The following is a 27,546-nucleotide window of genomic DNA, read 5'->3' as shown; positions in this document are numbered from 1 at the left end:
GCCGTGGAAACTTACGAGCATTTTAACACAATGTTGCTAATAATATAAATTATGCAAATACTTGCAAATTGTTTATTAGACCAAACAGCATGCCCTTTGATATAAACGAATGCGTGACCCATACATGTTCGAATTTCAAGGTACATCTTCTTAAAAAGACAGAAATCGAAAAAACCCAACATATTAATATGTTGCAAACGTTGCAAATATGTTGCATCTTGCAAATGCCACAATAATTCAAAAAGTATACTATACATGCATGTGTGAGAGAGAAGGCTTCCTCTGAAAAGTTTTCTCGTGTAATATTTGTCACTAAAAGTAAATTCATCCTGAATAAATTCACAATACATGAAATTTTCAAATAGATCAGACACGTCACTCACATAATAAACTGTCGCCATTTTTATAAGGTGGGTTTTGATCATGGTTGATGTTTAACATTTGACAGCCTCTAAAAATTGAAAGATGGGTACGCAATCTTGGACACTCCCGCTGACTATCGCCCAATCTCTCACTCTACCCCTATCCTGTAGCTGGGAGATACCGATAACAGACAGTCAATTGCAACCGACGATATAATGGGGTAAAATTTCCAAGAACCTAGAAATAGTATCATACTTTCTTAATAGAAAACATGCGTGGTTCAAAATTTATGGCAGACACATATTTGACCTCAATTACAGAACATTGCGCCGAGTCAAATGAAATTTTACTCGATTTGCTGTTTTGTTTATAGAAATACAATAAACTCGACAAAAAATATGTACTGATAACGAACAAGCTTCAAATCGCTGTTTTTACGAAATATTGATAGAACATCGATACATATTACATCCATTATTCTCTATCAAAGGGGTTTTTCACTATAGAATTTTTAATACCATGATTTGAACTAATTTGGGATAATTGGATGGTGAAGTAATGTCTATTTAATCAACAAATGTTATCTCATCTGCTTTTCTTTTATAATACACACTTGTTTTATGAGTAATTTGCGATATTGCAACATCCAGCTATACGGCATCAAATACTTTTGAGAAATTTGAAATTATGAAAATCCAATAATCCAAAATTAGTTCCAATCGTGTTAAATTACAAGTCTGTAAGTTAATTTTTTCTTTATACAACACTTAAAGAAAGTTATGCCGTCGTTTGAAGGGGAGATCAAGTCCAGTGGCCCGATGCATCTCATATGTCTAAATAAACTTATAAACAACATGCGGTATTTTCTCAACCCTGAACAGTTAGGGGCATGGTTAACTGTATTTTAACGTCAGAAGTAAAATTCTTGAAATACATAGTTCCCCCTTCCACATTTTAGTTTAAAATTACTTTGAAGATTACTTTATGAAGTACGAAAGTACGAAATTAGAACTAAAAATAAAGATGGAAATGAGCATTTACGATACGGAACAGAAACTGACTTCCATATACGTGGGTATGCTGTAGGCAGTGATGCTATGACCAATGTAGTACGACCCAGCATGGATCTCGGACTGTTATCATTTGAAAAGAGGGGGCAAAAGGTCACGGGAAATAACTAACTATGATAAATGTAGCTTTGGAAACGCAGCTATCAGTGGCTGGGTAATCTGCGTCTATGCGGGTCATCAAAAGGTCAACCCCGCCACGGATAGTTGCGGGCCGCCTCATAGCGAAAATGGGTAAATATTACTACGACCCAACTTGGTGGGGTCTTTGAACGACAAAATAAACCAAGTTAGCGTAATTCAATAAAATGACCTACACCTGTCTGAACTCTGATTATTGTTCATTCCTCATGTCCTTTTTTTAACAAATCTCTTGTTCGTTTACATATTTCGGCTGATTTTCCAAGGGCTACTCAAGATTTTCACTCTGACCGGTTCTCACTCTATTCACGTTCGAACGCATGTCGTTCTTATTAGCATATCAATGGAAGTCAGAGTTCGCTGTCAGAGTGAAAATCTTGAGTAGTCCTTGGAAAATCAGCCGAAATATGTAAACAAACCAGAGATTTTGTTACTAAAAGGATATAAGGAATGATAGCTCCGTTTCCATAGCTATGAACAATGAACCTTAAAGCCAAAATGATTGACTATGTTTTTTGTATACGTGTTGTGCCTTTAAAATGCTCCTTTCTTGTCTTCTCTAAATTATGTTTAATGCAAGTCATAAAAATGACGATATCATATGCAATTGTATTTTCAGTACATGATAAATATCCTTAGCTGTTGATGTAGGTTTCCGTGGATATTTAAGTACAAATTAGAATCATGTGAATTCTTTTTTATCAAGTACAATTTTTCTCCTTTGATGGACCTATGCAGATTCCCACATTGAGTCTCAAAAAAGGATGATGAAAATGTGATTATCTTAATTTAGGAATACACTGTAAATGCCCTTAGAAGTTAAACATGATGACAAGGTTCACTGGATATCACGAAAGTAAACAATGTTATGAATTAATTTATCAACTAAAGATATTATTTTGTGTTTATGTGACTAAGCAGCGGAGGAAAAATTTACGGTTTTACATTGTCTGTTCTTGTTCATTTATTTTATTGGCCTCAGGCTGCAACCACATTGAAATCGTTGAAAAGTTGCTACTTTCGTTTCCTGTTTTTGCCTTTGCCTTTGGATATCTGAATCTGTGCGTACTGGGTCTTCTCTCTCGGATCTCTCTTGAATCGTTGTTGCCCGGATCCGCTATCTGTTAAGTCCAGCTCCGCATACGTCAATTCCGCTTTCGTTGTACTCTAAACAAGATGTCAAAATTTGTACAAACCAGTTATAGAGAAATGTTCGACTGCGTCGATACAGGAACAAAACAAGCAATTGAACGCCTATACTGATAGCAGAAGCATCAAGCGTATTCTTATATATATACTATCAGTATTAAGCAATCGAACTCTAATACTGATAGATGATATAACACTATACGGTTGATGTATCTGAACTTGTGCCAGCTTTATTATCACCTATTCATTTTCTTCGTCTCTTCCCACAATTCTGGCTCTTTAATTGATTCGTTCGTTATTCATACAAAGCAAAATATGCCGTGACAGGCCCTGTATGGACCCTGACACATACAACCTTGTGGTACAGATCTGTGTCAGTAAACACGTCTTATTCCTGTGACACGGCTGAGGCCAGTGCTGTGATGACGTGGCTCTATACAGTGCTGCAGACACAGTGATGTGACAGGGACTAAAATTTCTGCCTGTCCCACCACTGTATTTACAGGACTGTACACAGCGATGCAAATACAGACCTCTGTCACAGGGTAATTTTTTTTAATATGCAAACAATTAGGCCCTATGCCTGTATTTATTTATGTCGTCAAAAGTGGCCCACTTTTCTAAAAATATACACCCCTGAAATCTAACATAATTTCAGACCCCGTAACAGGCCCTGTAAATTCAACTGACACACAACTGTTTGTACACCAGTATTTCAGTCATGTGGTCACAGCAGTGGATACACTCAGAAATAACATAACTATATACATTGCTTTAATACCAGGCATGGTGCAGACTTGTTCATACACCCCCACCCTAATATCTGGCAAATTTTGCAGGTCTTGTAACAGAGATAATTTTTTAGGGATTATTACAGTACTGATCAGAAACTGTTTAAAGGCATGCACTAAAATCATGCTTGTAGTTTCCTTGCTGTGCATTGTACTGGACAATGTTTGAATGTTACTTCGACTTTGATAATGTTTTAACCTTGACAATTGCCGTTAAAGACTGCAGAGGTCTTTATTACGCAATGTTCTTTAAAATGTTATCAACGGCAATGTACTCACATTTTGCAGACCAGCATCCGTGCCGCCCTTCACTCTATTCTGATCTATAATTTGATCGCGCGATGATTCGGTGAGTTCTAGAACGTTCTGATATGAATTCGATTTCTCTTCGTCGCCCCCTTTCGATGTACAAATGACATATCTCTCTCCCTCACCATCAAGTATATCGCTGCTCTCGGCCGCTGTCGATGGCATGGCAGGCGATGGTATTGTACTTGATGACTCTGCAAAAAATTATTGATATCGCGATCATATCGCTTGACATCTCCTTCATACTATTAATATGCATTAACAATTTTCAGACATACCTGTCATTGAAAGCCATTCGCATAAGCGAATTCTTGATTAGGAGTTTCGATGAAACTTCGTGAAACCAAAATATGTACTGAGATTTTTAGACTAATCTTGTTTTTTTATTTGTTGAATTTTGAAATGTACGACAAGCCAACGAAGTGTTTCAAAATTTCGTTGTTCCACATAGTCGATACACGTCATTTCCGAGCGACATTTTCCCAAGGGTTAAATGCTCTTATGGTATCATCTGTCATATTCTGCAAAGAAATCATATTTAGCAAAGTAAAGTACGCTATGTTAGAAACTGCGCATGCTTACCACGCCTTTGTTTGTTGCTATTCCGTCTGTGCCAGCACAGGGCTATCACAACTGCCAATGCAATGAGGAACACCGCACCAGAGGCCGCAGCTACAGCAACGATGGTGAATGAACTAGACTCCAGTGATGAATCTGTGGACGAAGATCGGAAGAATAGAACATCTTTTGATTTGTCCTCTTTTAAATTTCTTTTGTATTTTTGTTTGCTTATTTACTTTATTTGAATGTGACTGTTAAAAATAACTGTATAAAATGCTAAATCTATGTCAATGATCGTCAGTGCATTGTATAGGTACGTGGGAATTTTTTAAATGATCCGCTGATAAAGGCACTGAATGTAAACATAGAACAAGTTCTAACAACAAGAGAACCGAAAAACAGATTTCTAGTACACCGCATGCATGTAACATAACTTTAACACCCGTGAGAACTGAAGACATAAAAACCAACTTTAATCATTTAAAATTAAATAAATAATAACATACACTCTTCAGCCTGTCGTCGGACAATTTATGCAATCTTGCATTTTCCCATTCTGTCCATAAGATTCGACAGCCCAGGTTACTGGCGCATTATCGGACTTTTAGACTTTATTAGTAAGACCGTTGAGGGCATGTCGATATGATCAGACATTAGGGGCTGTGAGAGAGTGTAATAATTTCACTGCCATGAAGCAAAAATAATAATTTGACATTAAACTGCGGAGAATTTCTCCTCTGACTCTACCTTGCTTGATTATCTTCACGGTTGATGTAGCATTTGGGGGTATATTGTTAAACGCTTTACAAGTATATATCCCATAATAAGACTCGTCGACGACAGTGATAGTCAGAGTGCTTCTTCGTAACTCTCCTGAGTCGCCGAGGGTCGTTTGTATGTTGTCGTCATCGTTTGTAATCGCATTACTGCTGTTGTCGTACCACATTATCGTCGGCGCAGGGAAACTATCGACTTCGCAGACTATTTCAACGACCTCTCCGATGCCAGCGCAGAATATGGTGTCAATAGTTGTGATATTTGGTGAACCTGTTTAAAGGAAGGACATGATACGATAGTTTTGTTGACCAAGAACATTGACGAAATATCACGCGAATCTTGTTTTCACCACTCAACGCTATCGATACAGCTTGCCTCTTATCTGTACCACTGCTACGTACTGTCCTTTTGCATCATATTTAGTTTCAAAGGTAACATAGAAGTGAGTTTTATACTTTCAGACAGATATTCGGACTCTCAGATTTTCCAGTTTTTTTTTTCTCTACCGCTTGTTGGTTCTAATTTTAGATCGTTTGTTGTAAAAATTACATATAATCGAAGTTTTTCACCCGAAAATCTAAAATTCATTTGTTTCTCTTATAGGTTTAGCATTTAGATGGCGATCAATTCGAATTTCAAATATCAGTAAATTTTAAAGGTAATTTGTGTCTCTACTTCCAAACTTTGCATTGTCAACCCTTATATTTATTTTTTTATTTGATAAGAGAATGGTTGAAAGTTTCCCTGTGGAAAGTTTGAGCAAAGGTTTTTTTTTTAACTTTCGAGGCTTATATCAACTTCATAAAAAAATGGACATTTTTTTGTTTACCGTCATGGAATGTTGCTTCATAGGCATGTACGGTAGATTCGCAAATAAGTGTGAATGCAAAGTACTCACAGTGAACATGTATTTTTATAGATGCAGAACCACGGCCTCGCTTGCCGTTGTAAAACGTATTCGACATGACACACGTGTATTCGCCTTTTCGCCCTCTCGTGACGTTCTCTAGGACCAAGTCTTGTGTTTCGGCCACTCTATTGTCAGCAGAATCTTTCCAATACACATCATCTATCTTAGCAGGGTTTGCATCGTTGCTTGTGCAATTTGCAATGAATGTGTCCCCTTCCATGAGTGGGCCTTGACTCGTGAAATCGACTGACACGTCCGGTGGGTCTGAGCAGTAATTAAGACATGTGTCATGAGTGACTGCGCCAAACATATTGTAGATGTCTTAAATAGGAAAATGGGGCAAATAGAGATCAAGAAAGAGACGAGTACACGAATTGAGAGGTGATTATGGAGCTGCAAAAACCTGCTGTAATCTATTTGCACACGGAACGTTACATCAAAACACTGCCAAGCGTACAGAATTGTTTTACATTGCACATAAAGGCTTTAAAGCGTCTAAGCAAGTGACGTTACGTTCGGGTTATCGACCCAAACGTCACGTTTCTACATGCTCTCACAGAGTACGAAGGAACAGAGTTCAAGTTAATGATCGAATACGCAACAACAGAAGCATGTAAACAGCAGCTACACTATTTGTGGGTCACAATTTATAAACAAAGTTGAAAAGTCATAAAGGGTAGGAAGACAACGTTTTTGGTACACTCATTCGACAAATGAAGCAATCATTTGTTCAAAGCGCTGAGCGCAAGCTACTTACATTGAACATCTAAAGTAATTTTTTCTTTACAGGAAATGTTAGACCACTGCCAACTTGGTACAGTCATGTGCTGAAGCTGACAGTCAAAGATGACGTTATTATCGAATTTGCTGAGACGCGTAGTCCACTCATTAACTTGGTCTTCTTGTCGATTCATCTCCCTGTTATCTTTGATCCAGACAAGTTCACCTGGGGCACTGGCATTCAAATTAATTTTACACACAAAGGTGCGTTCTTCCCCAGCTATAGCCGTAGTACTCCCGAAAACTTCACAAGTAGGACCAGTATCTATATTCGTAAAGACAATAAGAGCCCCGAACGTTGAGGTACTGTACCTAGGGATCTATTATCTGTACGTTGTCAGTAGTATGTATCAAGGTAAAGTTGTAAGTACTCTCCGGTTCAGGAATTGTGTAATTTTGAATCCTCTTTTGTAAGTGAATAAGTCACAGTGACATTTGGTGTGTGGAAAAAGATTTTGATGGAGATTCTTCTGAACTCCCGTTATGGAGACAGAGACTGCAACTCAATTTCATCGAGCTTTGTCGTCACGGCAACATCGAACTGCTGCTACTGTAACCGTAGCTAATAAATACCATCATGATTTAACGTATTGAGGTGAAAGGGCGTGAGAAGATACTTTTCGAGTTGAGTAATGTGATCTGAGTGCGTACACTTGAAATGCTTACACTACGATAAAGTATATGGCTTAAAAGGAAAGTCTCTTATGGCCGGCTTTGGAGGGGAAAGTACAAGATCGATATTTATTAAATGTCTTTGAATCTGAGAAATGACATGTTACGAAAATATTGATCGAAGCGTAATGAGGGATTTTCATGGGAAGAACCGTAAGCTTGCATCATGATCAATGCTGGGAAAATAGAAACAGAGCTACATGTATATGTTTAATATGTAAAATTTGCAAGTAAGGGGTTTATTGTTCTACAAAGAAAAACATATGAAATGTAGAGGATTTGTAAGCACAAAGCAGAAACTTTATGATGATTTTATCCCGTGGGCCTGCATATAGGTTTATCATGACTCAAATTAAGATGTTTGCACTCGTAAGTATAGGTAACGTGAGCATCATTAAACGGACAAGATATAATTTGCCTAATCATTGACTATTCGTGCCCTTTCTGTGGTAAGCCACTGTCACCGTATCCTTAACCTTTGTGACCGCATGCTGTTAGATGATTCCCGAAGAAAGTTCAAAAGGTTTGTTAATCAGCTTAAGTTAGAATCATGATGCCCATCGCGAGAATAATCGAGGACTCTAAGATTTTTTAAAGATACCCTTATACCTACCACTTGTGGGGGCTTACTTTGAATTTATGGAGTAAATAAAAATATTTTCACCGGTTTAATTTTCAGCCTGAATATCTGAAATTCGATTTTTCGGAATAGAGATAGCACGAGGAAAACTTTCATTTTGAATTTAAAATATCGGTAAATATCGGGAACATTGTTTCCATACCACAACAATTTTGCACGGGTTTGTTTATCATTAATTTTGAAAGAGAATGGTTTAACGTTTGTTTGAGGAAAGTTTTAACAAAATTTTGAATTTGAATTTTCGAGGAGCTGATTACCTTAAGAATACGCAAACAATCTCTTCCTTTTTAAGGGGTTTGAAAGTTGTCATCCGTTCGTGTTCTCAAAGACACAGAAAGGGGTGTTTATCACTCATCATTACTATCCTTGAAACAAGGGAAACGATAGACTTGCCCTGACTTGTCTGTTAGCAGACAAATTTCGTAAAAGAATGAATTGAAGGATTAAACTTTAGCAGACTTTTGTAATGACGATAAGGGGTTTGCGACATAGAAGCAACATTCTCTTGCAGACTGTCATATTGCTGGCGGGATGTGCATAGCAGTTTACGGAATCAGGAACTATTTCTCAGGAATATTTCTCCGTGGCGATTCTCTCTCTCTCTCTCTCTCTCTCTCTCTCTCTCTCTCTCTCTCTCTCTCTCTCTCTCTCTCTCTCTCTCTCTCTCTCTCTCTCTCTCTCTCTCTCTCTCTCTCTCTCTCTCTCTCTCTCTCTCTCTCTCTCTCTCTCTCCTTTGTTGAAACATACCTATCACGTAAACGTGCGCAGATGATCTTTGTCCAGTTAGAGTATTTCCACATTCGTAAATGTCTTCATTTTCACGGATGACGTTGAATAAGCGGAGATTGTATTCTCTGTCATCTTTGCTGTCAACAATCTCGAAATCGCCCTCCTCGAAAGCTTGATCCCTCCCCAATGTCACTGCCTCCCTCTTCGCTCCCCTGCCTTTGTACCAGGCACAGTTGTCTGAAACAACTGTCATAAATGTACAATTCAGCTGTGTTGTATCTCCCAGACGAACGAGTGTGTCTCTAGGGGTCACCACAAAGAGACCTTCTATGAAACCTGTTGGAGGAAGAACAGGATATTCTGTATCAGCATCCTACATTCGACTCCACGATATTGCTATGTTTGCGGAATCATGCAAGATCATAACATTACTCGTCCATAATTTTATTATTCGAATTATTGTTTTCGTGTTTATCTTAACATGAGTTGTTAAATTTCACTAATGCTTTTACTTTCCTTACTGTTGAATTAGTTTGCTTTTTTTCAAAAATACATGTTTTTATTTCTTCGCCATGTAATGAACTCATAAGCGCAGGTTGTATTCTATGTCGTCTCCGTTTTCAACAATCTCATAATTTCCCCCTTCAAATACCGGTCCCTCCCTATCCGAATTTTCTACCCTGGGTAGGTAACACTGCTGGTGGACAGAATTGTCCCCGAGGTTATCGTTCGCCCAGTTAAAGCGATGAAATTCGTTTCTTCGCTTCGATAAAGTGTGTATGTGCGATGTATGATAGTGAGCATGCGTGCGTGAGTGCTTCACGAACTCTACAACGTGTTGAGCGGTCTCAGTCAGAAAAATGTAACAACTTAGCCGGCTATTGAACCACTCTTTTTTGGGAGTGGAGATTTAGCCGACTGGTTCTGTCTGTGACCTCCCAGCTAGGCGACTGATGCCGTATGTTGTGGGTTCGAATCCGATTGAAAACTATCCGAAATTTATTGCTTCCCTGTCCGATCCACTGCCTTTGTACCAGGCACATTCATCTGAAACACTTGTATTATATGTACAATTCAGCTGCGTTGTATCTTCGAGGAAAACAAGTGTCGCTATTGGCTCGACTTCGAAGAAACAGTGTACAAAACCTGTTGAAGAAAGAACAGCATCACTAATCAATAAATGGCATTGACCTCAGACATGGGTGACAAGCGGTATGTACGTTATTATTCGAATCACTGAACCGACATGATATTTTTCACAAATGAAAAAATGTCAACGTCAAGTGATTTTACTTCCGTCAGCCGAGGAATAAATAATTAGCTGATATAGAAAATGCTGCTTTCCTTCGATTTTACAGTGTTTTACTCTCTGTGTCTATTTTACAGCTGGTATTTTCTCTGCAATTTTCGGTTTGTGTCTATCTTGCTGTCGACCACAAAGAACTCAAACATCAAAGAATTCAAATTAGAACGTCGTCAAAGTGGAATTATAGCTATTTTAGATTAGATTATGTTTCGTGTTATCAGGGCTATGACTGTCTTTTTACACAAGCGCCAACTTATTATTGTTATGTCTGTTTCTTTCTGAGGTCGAGCTTTAGTCACCAAACCGTATTAATAAAACCATTTAGACACAACACCGCGCTGAAATTATGGTTATCAGCTTCTGAATCAGTGAATTGCATTTCTACAATTCGACTTCCTTTCAATGTCAATTGTGAATACGTCATCCCTATGTATATGTATTATCGGAAACAGTGGCTGAACTCGATGATTTCCCTTAATACGGACGTGTCATTTTAAATGTCACGTGATTGTTTGATAATATCGCAAGGAAGCCACAATTTTTGAAACTTCACGCTAAGGTCAAAATATCATGTATTGAGAACCCTGTGTCCTTGACAGCAAGTGAGAGTGTCGGCACTTAGAATATATTATTCAATCTCCAAAACCTGCCATAGCTTCCAGTGAATCAGCAATTAAAATCATCCTCCGTTTAGAACATTGATCTATGCAAATCCCGCTGGAATGTTTGTTATGCCGCTATTAGTTTGAGTTCCGATTACGTTTTCCCTGTTGGAACGAGCGTCTCGTGTCATTAAGGCCACTGAGAAAAATAGCTCCCAGAGGAGGCTTTAGTTGAACTCTGTGCCCATTGGTTTGATTCATGATGTGTGTGGGGGGAGGTATTTCCTTTAGTGTGCCTTATTATTATTATGACATGATGATCATTTCAAGCAGTCTGTAGTTTCACTCAAGAAATACTTGTCTTGCGAAACTCGTCACACATCAGAGCAGAGGCAAGCATCTCTTGATTAGCTCAAAGCAAGTGCTATTTTTTAGTTTGACTGTTTAACAAACCTGAGGAACAAACCCAGATCTGACTCAAAAGTGAAGCAAGATGTGTGCTTTACAAGAGAAATTTACGGTTGACGCATTTCGTACCATACGTACTAAACACTTCATTCCCCTCCCTCACCACATCTACATGACTAATATGGTGTGGTTTTACAGGATATCATGACAATGACTATTAGTTTGAATGCGCCACTTATGTTGTAAAAAGCTTGAGGTGGATTGCACATTTCAGCTGAACAAAACATGTTTTCACAGCAGTGTTTTCTGCGGAAATACATTCCGAATCAGATAAACTAACACGTGTAAGATTAACGAGTGTAGAAGTAGGTCAATCAAGATGCATTTGAGGTCATTCGCTATCACATGTACTGGAACGACCGCCAGCGGCTATATAGTGATGGACCAAATTGAAAGTATTACAAGAACAAAACATGTGCACTTACCTGCAAGGCACATTGTACAGAATAGCGTAATCATAGTCATGTGTTATTTCGGCAAATGTCTCCGGCAAGGCAAGGCTTGATGAAGTGAAACGATAGTTTCCTTGTAAACGTTTGACCTTTCGTTCTCTGCGATATGCTTCCTGTGTCGGTATTTATTTGTCTCACAAAATGCAATGCGAGCCTTCTCCACAAGTTTCAATCCAAACAATGTCGTGTGATGACGCTGTTGAAAGCTAATGACGTATCTTTTGTTGTCTGAACACAACAGCCAGCTTGTATATTGAAAAAAGTCTCACAAAATACAGTCCTTGGTGTTACCAGTCTTGTGCTGTGTCCAAACACTATTTATTCGCGGGTCAAGCAAATTTAAACGTGAGCGGAAACGTGAGGATGGGTTTAATTAACCTAATAAAAACAACTTTAGACTGCTCTTTGTTCGCGTCGAACACTTTAAAAATAATTGAGAAACGAAGATTGGGTGATAGCATTATTTAAGTTTGCAAAATACTTCAACCCGTTTAGTCGACAGACAGACATACATAATACTATGTACGAAATTCAGAAACCAGTTGCGTCCGTGGTATTGATACAAGTCCTGGTTTTAGTGAATTTAACAAACGAAAATGAACACATTCTTTCTAAGCTGGTAAATAGTTCAGTATTTGTAGAAAGTGTATATTACAATCTTGATTGACTTGTCAACATTTTATGTTAGGGTTTTGAAAACGTCCTTTCATTAAAATTCATGAATCAATATTGTGAAAGAGATGTTTTTAAAGTTACGTATTACACACAAACACAGCATACTGCCAGGCATCGTTGTGAAGTAAGTATCCATCTCAAAACAGTATTTATGGGCGTAGGTGGCGCTCTACACTGCTTGTCTTATATTTTCACAAATTTTGTCGCCAGCTTCCAAAAATTGTGCCATGGGTTCATTGAAGTTGTTTTGGACTTCCTAGCAAATATAACAGCACTTGTTTCCGAGTAGCTTTGTACATCCAGTAGTTAAACCTTTATAAATTAATCTCAATACCGTAAAAATCGTTAAATGACACTTGAACACTTTTTAACAGCGGATTTGCTGTCATCTGTACCGTCATCCAGAAAACATAAACCATATACTAAGATGCTACGTTATATTCACATTGTCGCAATTTCTGCAACCATTTGGTCGTTGCTGTTAATAAACCGTTACCTCGGATTTTGATCACCAACTCATGAAGCAAACAGAGTGGAGATTTTCCTCAATCCATATCAACAGCTTTTGATCCTTCGACAAAAGGAAACTAAGTTTTCTGTACACAATTAAAGTTAGATATCGTACTTTTTTTAAAATAATAACTGACACAGGTCCGTCACGAAAAACGCTTCATTACATACTAGTAAATGGGGCCTAAAAGTAAGTGACCAAACATTCGGGGCAGTTCGTGAAGTTGTGTTGATTCCGCCCGGGTGAGCGCGAGCATTAGGGAAGAAAATAAGTTTTCAGTATGGGTGACGGCTACAGAGTCTCCAACGGTCCCAGCACGTAAGGACAAGGGTAAAATGAAATATTTCTTGGAAGAACTTAAAGAAAAAAATCAGTAGCAGGTCTGGGTGGTCATGTTTTAACATGTTGATTCGCTTACTTGTTTGGAAATGTTTTTTCTTTTTTTGTCTGTGTTTAGCTAACATAACTTATGGGTGCCTTTCTTGGTTTTCATGTTGTGAAATTAAACTCAGGATCAAATAAAGCGAAAGTAAAGAGCCCGTTAAGTTATATGGTACACTACAAGTGCCTAATATCCCCCAGGACCAATAAGACTAATTACAACCACCTTGCTATAAATTGTTATCTAGGTCTGCACGAAGGGCCTTGGATAAAACGCGGGAGCGGAATACAGTGTGTCTTATATTGTGGTGATCCGTGAATAAACGATAGATGTTGCAACTAGGGGGATAGAGGTCGCCCTCTTGAGACTCCATGAATGTTTCGGTATCTTTCACAATATAAAGCGATGTAACTTTGTCCAAATTTCAAAGTACTCTAGTGCTCTTCTACCAGAGCACACAGTGTAATATGTTAACGTTATTTCAAAGATATGTGCATTAAAGATTAATTCATAGGCTAATAAGAAGCTGTTTACGTAAAAAGGCTGCCAATAGGTTTCTCGAGCTAGATTTTTTTATTATTTATTTTTATTTATTTATTTTATTTTTTTTAATTGTATTTTATTGTTTTTTGTCTTTTTAATTGGCTGGCAGAGGGAGGGCTGAAGGATAAGTTTCGTAATAAGCCGTTGGATGATTTTTCCCGCCTTTCCATAGCGAGACATGAACAAACGTTTAAGTCCAGTACAATGGATTCGACTGTTTTCTTTGCTTTGACAGTCGGAGGAAACTAAGTAACGGTGGTGATGCCTATTGAGCTGGAGATTGGAGAAGCACTAGGTACATTTTATTTGTTTGGAAAATGGGGTTCGCAGACATTTCTTTTTCTGTCGGAAAAGGGAGACTAACAAGATGATAACACTAGACTGTGGGAGTAAATTATTACATATAGCGATAGAGCAGCTACAGAGAAAACATCATTACAGTAACAGAGTAATTAATTCATATAGACGGTCGCTTTTAGAATGTTCTCGAAACAGGCTAATTGACAGTTCCTGTAGCCGTTGTTCATATACACACTTGATCGACCGGCACGATAAATGTATCAGTTACTTATACAGCGAGTTATATTGTACCTGGATTCAGATTAAAAACATCCCTACACTGCATTGATGATTGCTCTCCTCTCTCTCTCTCGTCTCTCTCCTCTCTCTCTCTCTCTCTCTCTCTCTCTCTCTCTCTCTTCTCTCTCTCTCTCTCTCTCCTCTCTCTCTCTCTCTCTCTCTCTCTCTCTCTCTCTCTCTCTCTCTCTCTCTCTCTCTCTCTCTCTCTCTCTCATAACCGACAATAGCAATAAGTCATCGTGAACTTAACATTGCCTAAGTTACGGCCAAGCGAATTCAAAATGACTCATATCCCTTTGTTAATTCCATTTGTTATATTCCGTACGTTTTCTATTACAAAATCAAACTATACTTTCAAATGTGCCCAAACTACTAGAAGGTCAACTAAAAATTAGGGAGCATGTGTATGCCAAATACCTGCTTGCGCAAATTCTGTCTCGAAAATAAATATGATCCACTGCTGTCTGGAATGGATCCATAACATTTCGTACAGAGCGTTGAGTTATGTGATCTGTGCACCACCGGAACGACGCTATGTCTACGTTTTTAGAGCTGTACCTTGATAGCCAGTGGAAACGGCCAATGCTATTGCTAATTTCTTTTTATGGATGTTGTTTTGACAGTACTGCATCGGTGATAAACATTGAGGAACTAAAACTCCAATAACATCACGATTCGGATGGACGATACAGTCTGGCATCAGCAACCACTGGACAATGGTATTTTACAGATTTCAAAGCGTCGTTACCATGGATTAACAGCTTTACACGAAGAGCTTATGATGCCACCATTTCGGATTTTCAAAATTGCTTGGTAAGATAGATAAATTGCTTTCGAGGGATCTCTTCAAAAGATGAGATAGGCTTTGACAAAAGCGGCGGGACTTATTTAAAAGCCGTAATGATGTGAAGAGGTCGTCTCCAGGACCTAAGGTGTTTGCACACTAGCGATGTCGACTGTATTTGTTCGTTTTAACTGTCAATTCGTGTGATGAGTGCGGTGTTGTCCACTTGAAATGTCGGTGATAAGAACGAGAGAGACAACGCCACCGGGTAACTGGACCCTCGGCTGACGTTTCCAGGGTATCCGCCGATTGTTCGCATTGCAAAGACGCTCACCTTTATCAGTTAGAACTACCATACCGTTCGTCTCCAAGGCATTCGTTGATTGACCAAGTTACAAGTCTTGTACACTAGTTTTGTTTGTTGTAACTTCCTTACCAACGCGGACTTCAACAAAGCAATTACTGTCTACAACGCCGGTTATTGTCGGTTTTAAACATTTTGCATATTTAAAAAAAAGCTAGGGTCAGTAATTCGCATTCGTTGTTTCATCACCACAATAAAGAACTGTACGCAACTGTCATCGCGATTAAGAGAGGCAGAGCGTGCTAAGTCCAAGGCAGAAAAGCCGGACATCATATGTAAATATTGGTTCTATTATTTACATGTAGATAAACACTAAATACTACTTATATGAGCTTTACACTGCTCACCAGACAACGAGTAACGAAAACAGGTCGTCGCCAAGATTAACACCTTGACATTGCTCGACCACCTTGATGCACCGTTGAATGCCGCTGTCTACGGAGTCTTGTTGAATTATTTGGTTTAGCCGTGACCCGTTTTATTCGGTCATGTTGATGGGGATTAACGAGATAACGTTTGGCTGTTTCGGCGCTATCGCTATGCAAGCAAAAGACTGGCGATGGCCGTTTAGTTCAATATTGCATGTTTACCTTCGCAATGTAAAGCGGACAGTCTAGACGACTCCGAAGTTACAAGGTTGACATATAATGAAGCAGAAATGTCAATGAGTACAAGATGATTGACATCATCATACCAAATTATAATAAGCTTTCTTGAAAGGCACAAAATGAAATTATTCATTAGACTAGAAGCTGTGAACTCTCTCACTAAAGAGACATGCGCATACAATTTATAGTCTGTTGACAGTTTCAACAGAACGTTCACTACCTATATCACTCGGAGCGAGACCAAGATAAGAAGGCGAACTCACACTGCACATCTACTGTGAGTTCTTCCTCACATTCCAGTGATGTCAATCGCCAACGTTAACAAAGTTGGTCACATTGTAATATAGTTCAGTGTCTTCATGCGTATATTATATACACATGCTACATCTGGTTTAGCGTCCACTTACATCAGCCTGAGTTCCATCGCATACATTACAGTAGTTGCAACAGATGGGGGCGATTGCTACTCAATAATTATTCTGTTGAAACGAATGAGTCTTTTACTAGTTTGATAACATTGACAGTTTGTCCGAGTTCAAGTCTTTCATTTTTGTTTTTTTCAGTTTGATGTTCAGTGAAAGTACATCCCCTTATTTGCTCGGAAAAGTTTTTTATTTGTCTTCAACGTCGACGTCTAAGCACATCTATAACCAGACTCCGATACTGAAATATTGTAAGTTTTGCAGATCCTCTATAAATTCACGATGACCTAACACAAATAAAAATTTGTTCTAGATCTGATATGTTTATACTGAAGGTTACAACTGAACGGGTAAATAAAGATTCTCAACTTCACATTCGACGACCGACAGAGATAATCAGGTAATGTGTGTGGACTTTTTCTCTGACACATCGTACATAGTATAATGTCAGACGACTGTCAAAGTTACATTGAACTCAATTCTGCAAGGTCGTTTACTGTGACAAATGTTGACCTTATCATAGGAGTCGATTCCATTGTCAGGGTATAGTCGTAACAGACAACATTTATGTCAATCACCAATTGGCAACAAAAGATGTCACGGTATGGATGTCATTCTCAAGTTCAGTTTCTAGGCGACTACAAATATGTTTGCGTCGCGTGTAAAATTCGAGCGAGCCAATGCAAGAGAATGTCATTGTTTTATAATATTTCAGTCTCTCTGAGTAACAAGTGTCTATGTATTCCCTGGCAACGCCGCGTTGAGAAAACTGACTAAATCTTAAATATACGAAAATGCGTTGCACGAGTTTTGACAGAAAAAATGTTTACTTCATTGTTGTTGAATCGTAGTACAAGTTCATACACGAAACGCATTTTTATGTGGCCTGAAAAAATGAGTCCACGTGGCGTGAAAAGTGTACATCAAGCTTTCCATCCGCGATAGGAGTTTCTGGCTAAGTGAATTAGTATCCCTGTTGACCATAAACTTCTAATGACCTGACCATTGAGAGACTCACTGAAAGCAGGGTGCAGTCACCATACCGTCCAAAGTTCGTCTCCGTATTTTAATCTGCAGAGAATACGACTAGCAATTTTCTTCTCTATTTATGTAATTTCTATTTTTTACTGAAAACTCCCAAAATCCTGTATTTTTGACTACCGAGGTTTAATTGTTACACAGCATCGATCATTTGAAAACACAATTTTGAAAAGAACAAGGTAGAAACAACAAGTTGATATAACGTACATTAATGAGACAAATATGATGACCTAAATAACGTAAACATATACGTGGTGGGATACTTCTTCAGACTGTCACCGACGGTACGAACCTAATTATTATCTTTGCTCATGTCTTCCGATGACGTTTATAACCAATAATCACTCTGTTTGTGTGGAAGTTAAAAGCTATCCGTACTCGTCTGTCTGTCTGTCTGTCTGTCTGTCTGTCTATCTGTCTGTCTCTCTCTCTCATTCAAATAGGGGTTTTCTGTAATTTACGCTCAGGGACGATTCGAACATAGTTTGCAAATCCTTATGCAATCCCAATGCATCGCACAAATGAACATTTCCCAGTCAAACCGTAGTTGAACGATCTCTATGGCAACACTGCAGCTATAATTCTGACACAGTGTTGCCGAATGGCAAGTCACGTGACTTTCATGAATCCAAAGAGACCAACGATTAAAGAGGACTGCAGAAACTTCAGGTGAAATGCTAGACTCTCTGTAGTCATATGAATATCAAAAAGGGTAAATTTAGCGATAAACTCGGACAGACTGTAGCATAGTTTGAGAGGCATCTCTCTTGTTAAATAGCTATAACGTCCAGAAGTAGTTGGGCAGACGGGAGATCGCAAAATATCTACTATCGCCATTACTCTGGTGCTGTAACTTCACCAGACGAAAAAGAAGTCCTCGCTATATCACAGACAAGCGAACTTTCCGTGTCTGTGACTATATGAGACTCCTCTGCGGTGGGTGTGATATAATATTAGAAGTATCTTAATAATTGTGTAATTAGTGCGTTTGGAGCTAATCTGCTCATGGAACCGACTGAACTAGCCTACCAGTCACTTTATGTTTGTTTTTTTTGATAGATTTTCAACTTATTCAGTTATTCCCTGTCTCCTATTCGTATTTTTACCTATTCCAATGTTTCGGATATGGTTTTTGCCAGTCTGAGGTTACATTACAAGCTAAGTTTTAGTATTTACTTCTCGTAAGTTCTCGAAAAAAATCGGCTGGTTGATGGCCCCTTATCCCTGGCTGCATGCTTGTTCACAGTGCTTATTTGAAATCGTTTGTTTTCCATTCGGTAAAAATCACTGAATCCTACTATCATATTCAAACACTGTGCTGACAAACCTGTCAATGACACATAACTGAAGTTCTGCCTCAAAAATGTGAAAATCCACTCCGCAATCAATATAAGTTCTCTAAAAGCACAAAATCTGACAAACAGCATGTAGGGTCGGGTCAGACTTAACAAACATCTGACCATCCGCGACGTTTCGTCCTCGATTAAAAAATATGCTATACACAGTGAATACTCTACCCCTGTAAACGCATTAATTATATGTAGACTTAGCGAGAAGTGATATGTTGTTTTTTTTTCTGTAGTTTGCTTTCATCAAACTATTTTTCCAGCCTTGTCGCATACGATGGACAAACCAATGCTCAAAAACCTTTTATCAAGGGAATGCGTTGTCAAGGATGTTGGACATGTTGGGTTACAGGTAAAATAATTTGAGAACTGTTGCTAGGTAACGTGCAATAACACTGGTATATACGGTGACTTGAACTGGTCAAGTTTGTTTGCGCGTCTCTTTTGGAGTTTCCACCTCAGAGTTCCTTCTACCAGCATCCCGATTGTGTGATAAATGGTGACGTGACTCTTGAACTCGCAAGACACCAATACCTGTACATTATTAGGCTACACAGTGACCTGTCACAGAGCGCGCTGCCGACGCACGAAACCAACATACTGTGTCAAAAATGTTGATGAGTCTACAAGACCTAAAATTCCGATGCCCGGCTACTAAGTGGCCGTGAACTTGAAGTCTACTATGCTTAGGATCGCTAATTGGAATATTCCTTGATTCCATGACATAAATTTTGATGATTGAATATAACTGAATGGAGGAAGGAAGGAGGGAGAGGAATAAAGAAAGGAATAATTTGCTAAGAGCCAATATAAAGGGATGAAGATCCAAGAAAATGCACATTCCGTTACAAATATTTATCTCAATTGTCAGAAAAATCACATGAAACATTGCTTTTCCACTTCTAAGTTCAATTTGTGTTTTATAGTTGACTTGTTTATCATAAGTGAAACACGATACTTTATATAACATATCGATCGATAAATCTGAATTTTCAGATAAAGAATGGGTGTACATTTTTACTTCACCAATTTTGAAATAAGCTTATGGCCAGTTTAAGTTACACAGCACACTATTGTATAAGTTCTTGGTTGAGATACAGTCACTTAGCAGCCACATATAGGATTAGGACGTGACGTCATCTTAAATGCATAAGCCGTCACAATAAAGTTTGTTACAAATGTACAGCTATAAACCCAATAAAATAATTTAACATTCAGAAGATATTCAATCGATATGAACACATTTTTACAGTACAAGTAAAGTGACATTACTGTACAATGTTTGTACAAAGCTTTAAATTTATCTTACATTTAAATATTGGTATTCTTATTTATATGCCATATAAATTATAAATATCGAAATTATATACAAAACATATCTCACACATCTTTATGAAACATATGTTAAACTCTGCGCTCTCTTTTCAAAAGAAAACAATCTAAAAACAAACTATTTAAAAGTCAATGATTAAATTTAAAACAATATATTGTGGTTTATTTTTAAATATGTTCCAACCTTGCAAACATCGTTATAGATATGGAAAGTGCTCATAAGATTTGATTTGCAAGATAGCGGTGCAAGCTAGTACATAATATTAACTTGTACCGGATGGGAAGTTTGGTATCCGTGCTAATGTCAGGTGTTCCCGGGAGGTACTTGTATCGCGGCGTACTCAGTCCTCTCTACGGGTGTTAGGTTCTGCGGACGTTGTTCCCCGCCTGATAAATCCAGCTCTGCGTACTGATATCCCCTCAGTAGAACCTTAAAACAAAACAAAACAAACAATGACAAATACATAACTCCTTTGTCTCTTGTTAGGGAAAAAAGATACACACAAAAAAAAGAAATTAAAAACTTGGGATTTTTTTGGTTTGTTTTTTTTTAAGATAGAAGGAAGCTACAAAATTGATTGAGTTTGTAAGCTTCCTCTTTTCACAGATATTTTGTCCTGGTTCTATATATACTGCTAAGTAATTAAATCGCAAGTCATACTTTTGGTCGAGTCTTCTTCATTAATAAATATTGGTCAGCATGTTCAGCAAACACACATTTTGAGGGCAAATAGAATCAGAAAGTGTTCTTAGAAATTATTTACACTGCCACCGTGATTCTGACAATCATATGTTCTTGTCTGTGGACGGTAATTCGTGTAACTATAAGACCATGCTAAGATCACATCTTACCACATTGTGTTCTTCAAGACTAACCACTGACACCGCCCCGTCTTCTTCGAGTGGCGCGCTTCTTTCCGCCTCCGTGTCCAAATTCGATGCGATTGACAAATTCGTTTCCTCTACATTATTTGAAAATTAATTAATTGTTAGTAAACTAGAGGTGACAGTTGATGGCCGCAAAAACACAGACATACACTCGCACACAAAAACACACACCTCTGTATCGTCATCCATCTCAAGTTAAAGCCGCAATCCCGGATTCTGGCCCTCGTATTAGTTCATTTCACTGACTACATACACTGACTACATTAGTCCTATGATTTCCTTTAAATGTTTCATCGCGTTGATTAATTCTATTCTGATAATACTAATACTAATTCAAATGCTGATTTTTGAATTGTGATCGTCATTTGAACTTCCCTTCCTTCGTAATCGAGCAGACCAATAACACGAGTTATATTCTTATTTTAATGCGCTAAGATGAATTGAGGATCAGAAAAACGTACGATTACTGAAAATCTTTTTAACTTACCTGTATGCTGGCTTGCCTGTGTTTCATGAATGTGAGAAACCTCGTCACCCTGAACTTCATCAGATAACTGATAGTCGTTTTCAACGGCATTCTTGGTACCTGGACTGTAAATATAGGTTGGGACACCATTTTGTTAGAGAAATCACCAAGTGTTCTCTGAGGCTAAATATTGCTAGAATTGAGTTGTACGATTTTTCTGATGACAAAGTGAAAAGCATATACGCTTACCTTTGTGCGGCTGTATCTGGATTGGGAAGCAAAAAAATAAAACACATTAGCTAAATATTTGAGACGAGTTAAGCCCCACTAGCAAACTTATGTTTTCTACATATCAGTAGTAAAACACATCTCTCTGTTTGCGGCCTCAACCAGCGCCTAATGTCCGGTAAACCTTTGCCTCTGAAGATCTAACTAATTTCAAACCGTTACATCCACCAGCTTGCCAAATAATGGGCATCCGTTTTCTTCAAGACTACTGTAAGTTGTGAGTAACAGCAACAAAGTTATACACCGATGCCACTACATCTTTTAGAATCCTACGACACCAACATTTGTATATGCGAACCTTAGAATAAAAATTCACGTCTTTCTTGTGTTTCTTTTCAAACCTGGCTAGCAATACGAACAAAATGGTACTCAATATGCTTGAAAGTCGTAAGATGTTTGCTTCTTGCAAAAATTCAAAGCAAAATTTGAAGGAAGTACTAAGTTGTCACCTGTAACGAGTGGCTCTACAGGTTTCCTATACTTCTTCTTGTAATAATAGAGAACACCTAAACCACAGACTGTAATCGTCACCACGGCGAGAGATACCGTGACAGCTATCAACACTGTATTCGACCCTGTGAAACAAATGACACGTTAGTATCGTCATTTAGTTCCTTTAAGACAACTCTTGATATAGCTTGCTTGGAATTTTCGAGCGAACAACACGGTTCTTTGGAGTTAAAGTTGAATATAAAATTACGGATAATAAGACTAATAGCCAATTGAATGTCGTCTTAACAAAAATCCATGCATCGAGACTCAGAGTTTACCAAGACAAATTTGTTCAAATATGTCTTAAGGCATTTAAGTTCCCTCTTGATAATTAAGTCAAGGCATGGTGTAATTAACTTACCAAGGCCTGGTTTAACAATTTCAAAAGATTGGCCTACACCCGGTGGTATATTGTTAGACGCGGCGCACGTGTACATCCCATAATATGACTCATCGGCGACAACGACAGTGAGAGTGCTGGTGACGATCGTCGTGTTCTCAACGGACGTTGTTATGTTGATGAATATGTCGTCTCCGAGGATGACGTCGTCGTCGTTGTCAAACCAAGTTATCGTTGGCGTAAGAACGCCGTCTGCTGTACACGACATATCGATGACGTCTTCTATGCGTGCTTCAAATACTCTCTGTTCAGCAGGACTCATTTTTGGTGAATCTGAAAGTAGCATCATGTAGATATTCGCTAAAATTCAAAACACAAGATCTTCTGAGATATGAGACGGATCGTTTGGGAGGAGACAAACAGAACATTGGCAAATTTGGTGATATATATATTTATCGGCAAGGAACTAATGAGATAAAACAGCAGATTTCTTCTTACTATTTAACCGAAAAAAAATATCTCAAAGCCATGTAAACTCACACCTTCTAAATATCACGTGACCTAAGACATACCCTGTACACAACAGGAACATGTACGATACAAGCATCTATGGCCAATTAATATTATCTAAGGACACCATCAGATAACAAGGCAAGCCTTCGCATACAGTGAGTGAGCCATCGTTTTAATAGCTTACTAAGTTACCCAGTATTTCAATACAGTCTTCGCCAAGATGAATTGATAAAACAGGGTGGTCTTGCACATATATTGATTCCACCATGTATCTTTTCTACCCTCACAATGAAAAATGATCTCAAATTTTAAAGATATTCTATACTTACAGTATACAATGATTTCTTCTTCGTCAAGCCAATGATGGACGCTGCCGTCGTAAAATGTAGTGAAGGCTTCACATTGATATACACCACTGTGTGACCCGGTGACGTTATATGTCAGTCGGATTTCTTTTTGATCCTCGGCGATAATTTGTCCATTCAATGTCAGAGTCATATTGTGCGTTCCTGGGTTGCCACCGCTGGCCAGACATTGGAAAAATACGGTGTCCCCTTCCGTGATGTTTGTGTTTGGAGCCACGGTCATGTTGAAATCTGATAAATCTTAAAAGGAAGAAATATCGACCGTCAAAAACCCAACAAGAGGCAATCAAAATAATTATTTTTATTATTGATTAAACACACACACACACACACACACACACACACACACACACACTCTCTCTCTCTCTCTCTCTCTCTCTCTCTCTCTCTCTCTCTCTCTCTCTCTCTCTCTCTCTCTCTCTCTCCTCCCCAAACGTATCGCAATTACTCGTTCGTCATCAATAAATTTACACTTGCTTGGAATGAGGTCCACATAAACAAGTGAAATAGCTCTTCGATTCGTTTACTTACATTGAACGTCCATGACAATCTTTTCCTGACATGACACTGTCGACCATTTCCAGTAAGGTAGGGAGAAATGTTGAACTTGACAGTCAATTACCGTTCCTTTATCCGATATACTCATGCTTATGTTCACCACACTTGATTGTCCCTCTTCCCTGTAAATCTCAGTCCCATTTTTAAACCACACTAGTTCACCTGGGGCATTAGCATCTAGGTGATCGTGCAATTGAAAGTAGCATTTTCACCCACTTTTAGTAATTGTTAGGGTACACAGAACACTCCGGGTTAGTATCTGCAACAATCGACAATTAGGAGTAAATGAAGGTACGTCAGCTGACTTGAAAATAGCACGTACACGTCTCTTTGACTTTTAATCATGTGCTTTTCAGCCTGATCCCAGGGTTTATTTGGGCTCTGATTGATCATGAACAATTTGAAAAATAGGTCTCAACTAGATATACTTTGTTTTGAATTGAGCATGAAGGTGATGTGTTGGCTTAAGCCTAAAACAGTACACCTCTCCACTTGAAGAAGAAGAAGAATTGTACACGTCAAATAGCGGATATAACTAACCTGCAGAATGAAGTGAAACTAAAAAGAATAGAAATAAATTAACTATAGCGGGGATATGAGCAAGTCACTAGCATGAGATAGGCGTTACGTGCCCCCTCTCTCTCTCTCTCTTCTCGCTCTCTCTCTCTCTCTCCGTCTCTCTCTCTCTATCTCTTCTCTCTCCTACACAATTGTTAAAAACTCACTGATAACGTAGAGATGTGCTGGCGCGAGCTCTGAGCCTTGATATAAATCCGTACATTCATATAAATCTTCATGTTCCATTGTTACTCTCGATATTCGGAGATGATACTCATCATTGTCTTCGTCTCCAACAACCTGATAGTGAGTATTACCATATAAGGTATCTCTATCGTCTGTTATCGCCTCCCTGGTTGCACTGTCACCTTTGAACCACGCAGGCCTCCCGGGGGCTGTGTATGTGCAGTTAAGTTGCGTGTCCTCTCCTTGTATAACTAATGTGTCGTTCGGTGTCACGGCAAAAAAGCCAAACGTACAACCTGGGGATGAAATGATGGAACATATTATGATGTCCCAAACGCAGCAGTCACCACAAGGAAATAGCATAGACTGAGTTTGTTGACGGGATTGCCGATAGAAATAGATATTTGCTTCTTTTATTTTTTTCAATAAACATGTGTTAATCTATAAATGTGATTTTTATCTTGAAAATAGGGTAATAAAGTATTGTTTAATTTATCGATTGCTTCATCTATTTATTTATTTATTTATTTATTTATTTATTTATTTATTTATTATTTATTTATTTATTTATTTATTTATTTATTATACTGGCACTATTACAGGAGACATAACACACGGTGAAGAGGGGCTTGCCAAAGAGAAATGCATTCCTAATCAATGTGCGATTTCCTTCAGTGTTTTTGGCTGCGAAATATTTTTTTTTTCCTTTTTCTGTCTTTCACGTATTTTTCGATCAGCAAATTTGTTTATTCGTTTTGATAAACCAATGCTACATGAACACACGTGTCGCGTTGTACCGCCAGAAACCGACCACTAGCCACGGTAATGTTCATACTAGTACAAATTCACACCCGCGTGATGTGCATATTTCACAGCCTAAAGCTATTTATTCAAAAAAACTTGAACGGCTAACCAGACTGGCACTGCTGACATACCGACATGATAGGGCTATCAAGGCGCTTGCTGAGTTACTGCTTGGAATTTGCATAAGGGCACGCTGCCCGATCTGCGTTGCTCGCAGCCAGGTCAACTTCCTGCAGGTGCAGCCAACTGAGCTATTCATTGAAAAAGCTATTCCGGGAGCAATTTTTGAGGGCAGGGGAAACTTTAATTTTGCTTGGGCGGGGGACATATTTTTAAATGGCAAGGGAGCAAATTTTATTTTTTATTTTGTCGGGCAGGGCAGATATCGGTTTATTGTCCCTGTGACAGGGCTGGTAAAAACGAGAGAGAGGGGAAGCTACATCTAAAACAGGGGTAGGGGAAGTTAAATCATGGTGTTTCCGGTAGAAGGCCACTGCAGTATGTGTCTGCACAAGGGAGGGGAAAATCAACAGGTTTTTCCATCTCAGGGTAGGGTAGCTTCATGTCTGCAGGGGGAGGCAATGACAAATTTTGAGGGAATTTTTTTTTTCCAGGGCACGGGAAATTGGCAAGTTTTTTCGCCACAGGGCAGGGAGCTTCAAAAATTGACAGTGGGGAGGGGAAACAGGCAAAATAAGTGGGGAGGGGTTAAAATGAAATTTGAGTGCGGGAGGGTAAGTCGAAAAATTTTCAGTGGGAGGGCAAATTATGACAGCTAATTATTACCCTCATGACTTAAAATTAGGCAGTTCACATTACCTGTCATGCACAATATATCTTGCCATTCTAAAGATCCCTTTAAAAGTCCATTGTACGTTTGGCTGCACCTGTTCCCGGGGCCACCTTTTCTTTTCTGCGTTTAATGAACACGTACAAAACGGATGGCTTGGCGAGGGTGAAATGCAGATAAACCAGAGTTCCTTACTGCCACCTCTTTTTTTAATTGCGTGGCCAATTTTTGGAATATTTTACCCAGGGCATTGAGGACCATAGTTCAACATTTCATTTAGCCAGGCAAGAAAAAAATGGCATTGGAAGAAATTTTCATAGTTCATTTGATCCTCGGAACACTAGTACATGGACAATCCACTGCATATGTATTAAATGTAGACCCATGTAAATTTGTTTTAAAGTTTTTCACCGTTTTTACTTTTAATTGTTGTATATTTTACGCAAGCCTTTCTCTTTTGCTCCTTGTGTAGTGTGTTATGATAAATTGTAATAAATAAAATAAAATAAAATAAAATATTATTATGAAACTTGATGCTCGCGGTCACGAAAGTAAATTCTGTTGTAAGGCGAAATGTTGACTATTCAGTCTACAAGGATTTTGACCCCACAAAAATGGTGTACTGCCTGCACATTGGGATAGGTACAAAGCTGTGTAGAGGCTCTACGCTATACCACAGAGATTAAAAAAAAACATTGTTAGTATTTGCTAATGACCCTAGAGTTGCCTTTGTTACCATGGTTTCCGTTTGGGACATCAATAGACCTGTGTGGAACCGTACGGAAATCGAAGAAAAAAGATACTCTTGCGGCACGGATTGGTGGAAATCAATGTTGACAACTGCAAATAATAAGTATCTATGCATGGTGAATGCAAACTCCAACATCATGTTCACGCAAAACGAATACGATGTGTTGTAAAGAACCTCGCATTTACATCGTTCTCAATTCTTTTTTTCCGACGAAATAAAAAAAAAGAATCATCGTTGGTTGGA

The 27,546-nt window shown here is 38.5% G+C and overlaps 1 protein-coding gene across 1 annotated transcript; it reads right to left on the bottom strand.

Moving 5' to 3' along the window:
- Positions 1–35: 35 nt before the first annotated feature.
- On the bottom strand, positions 36–6,326 carry LOC139126016 (junctional adhesion molecule A-like). The gene is made up of 5 exons (XM_070692088.1): positions 6,057–6,326; positions 5,129–5,428; positions 4,403–4,534; positions 3,791–4,014; positions 36–2,738 (listed from the first exon to the last, which is right to left on the bottom strand). The coding sequence occupies exons 1-5, from the start codon at positions 6,286–6,288 to the stop codon at positions 2,586–2,588; spliced, it is 1,041 nt and encodes a 346-aa protein (XP_070548189.1). The 5' UTR covers positions 6,289–6,326; the 3' UTR covers positions 36–2,585.
- Between the last annotated feature and the right edge of the window lie 21,220 nt (positions 6,327–27,546).

Source organism: Ptychodera flava, chromosome 3 (genome assembly GCF_041260155.1).
Source record: "Ptychodera flava strain L36383 chromosome 3, AS_Pfla_20210202, whole genome shotgun sequence".
Lineage (NCBI taxonomy): Eukaryota > Metazoa > Hemichordata > Enteropneusta > Ptychoderidae > Ptychodera > Ptychodera flava.
The sequence above is the reverse complement of the archived record's forward strand: the minus strand, read 5'-3'. Positions and strand labels throughout refer to the sequence as shown.

What these genes read in the sequence shown, in the direction of transcription:
- LOC139126016 (XM_070692088.1), bottom strand. Translation starts at nt 6,288, where the DNA reads ATGGAAGGGGACACATTCATTGCAAATTGCACAAGCAACGATGCAAAC. An exon ending in TATAAAAATACATGTTCACT is followed by an intron (nt 5,429 to 6,056) that starts GTGAGTACTTTG and finishes TCCTTTAAACAG; the next exon opens with GTTCACCAAATATCACAACT. An exon ending in CGTGAAGATAATCAAGCAAG is followed by an intron (nt 4,535 to 5,128) that starts GTAGAGTCAGAG and finishes CTTCGTCCACAG; the next exon opens with ATTCATCACTGGAGTCTAGT.